At 50.3% G+C, this 1,325-nt stretch overlaps 1 protein-coding gene across 1 annotated transcript; it reads right to left on the reverse strand.

The window, feature by feature from the left end:
* Positions 1-40: 40 nt before the first annotated feature.
* Positions 41-523, reverse strand: SETTUDRAFT_110085 (uncharacterized protein; the record flags this gene model as incomplete). The annotated part of the gene is made up of 1 exon (XM_008028065.1): positions 41-523. A coding segment is annotated over one exon (483 nt), but the record flags the coding sequence as incomplete, so codon positions are not given.
* Between the last annotated feature and the right edge of the window lie 802 nt (positions 524-1,325).

Raw genomic sequence — 1,325 nt, forward strand, 5'->3', positions numbered from 1 at the left:
ACCACAATATAGTTGTTTTACTACATATTAACATAATAGATTAAGCAGTACCTAGAGTATCTTTCTTGCACGTACGCGAGTTATGGCCAGTCTCTCTGCACCTACTACAGCGCGCCAAAGCCTGGCGGCTAACACCTGATCGCTCTCCTCTCTGACGCTCTTCATGAGCAATCTGCTGATTAGCCTCGCGCTGAGCGAGTAGATCCTCTCCAGCTCCCTTTGTAAGTACTCCTCGCTTCTGTATCCGCTTTTTCTTACGCTGCCTACGCTTTGTTGCTGCCTTATTAGCCCTCTTAAGGCTGGCGAGCTGATCGCGCATTAGCTCAGCTAAGAGCATTATTATCTCTGCCTCCTTCTTAAGCTGGCCAATTGCCGCAATAATTGACGCTGGTGATGAACTCTTATGCCGCTGAACCCGGTCACGTATTAGCGTTGATTGGGCTTCAAGCTCGCGTACGTTGCTTAGGGTACGAGCCTGCCAGACAGCCTCTGCGACAGCAGCTGGAGGAGTAGGCGTACGCAGCTTTATGTTAAGCTTTGATAGAACAGCGTCTGGCTAGAGAGGAACAAGGCCTGCGCCTTGAAAGGCTAAGCGGATATTGGCTGGTGTGAAGGATCGATCAAACGCTGCCTTAAACGCTAGTAGAAACTCGAGCTTGGTGATGTGGTTGATGTGGTTGCGTATTAGACTCTCCACCTCACGACTATACGCGCGCTTTAATGGCGAGAAGCAGCCAACGTCAAGAGGCTGGAGTAGGTGAGACGAATGAGGCGGCATACAGAGCGTGTAGATATTATTCTCCTTGCAGAACTCTTGGAACTGAAGAGACTAGTGGCTCTTATGGCTATCAAGAATAAGTAGGCAACGTGTGCCAACAACGCGAGTCTTTGTGTGAGCATCAAAGTGCTTTAGCCAGGCAACACCTAGCTCGTTATTCGTCTAGCCGTTGTCACTAACTGCGATCGCCCAGTCGCGTGGGATCTCTGCTTCGTACCAGGCGGATAGATGATATTTGCCAGCAAAGATGAGGAATGGCGGAACTGCCCAGCCAGCTGCGTTAATCGCTGCGATCAGCGTTACCCACCCACGATTGCCTGGCTCAACTGCCTTTGGTCGGCCCCTTCTCTCTAACGCTGTTACGACTAGCTAAGTCGTGATCTTGCCTATCATGAAGCTAGCTTCGTCGAAGTTGTAGACGTCCTCGTCACAGATGCCGTACTTAGCCTTTGTCTGCTCTACAAGCTCAAACCAGCTCTTGATTAGGACTGGATCTTCACATAGAGCTCTCTGCCTATCGTACGCTCGATTGAAACGCGTCGTAAGA

Source organism: Exserohilum turcica (assembly GCF_000359705.1).
Source record: "Exserohilum turcica Et28A unplaced genomic scaffold SETTUscaffold_21, whole genome shotgun sequence".
NCBI classification, from domain to species: Eukaryota; Fungi; Ascomycota; class Dothideomycetes; order Pleosporales; family Pleosporaceae; genus Exserohilum; species Exserohilum turcicum.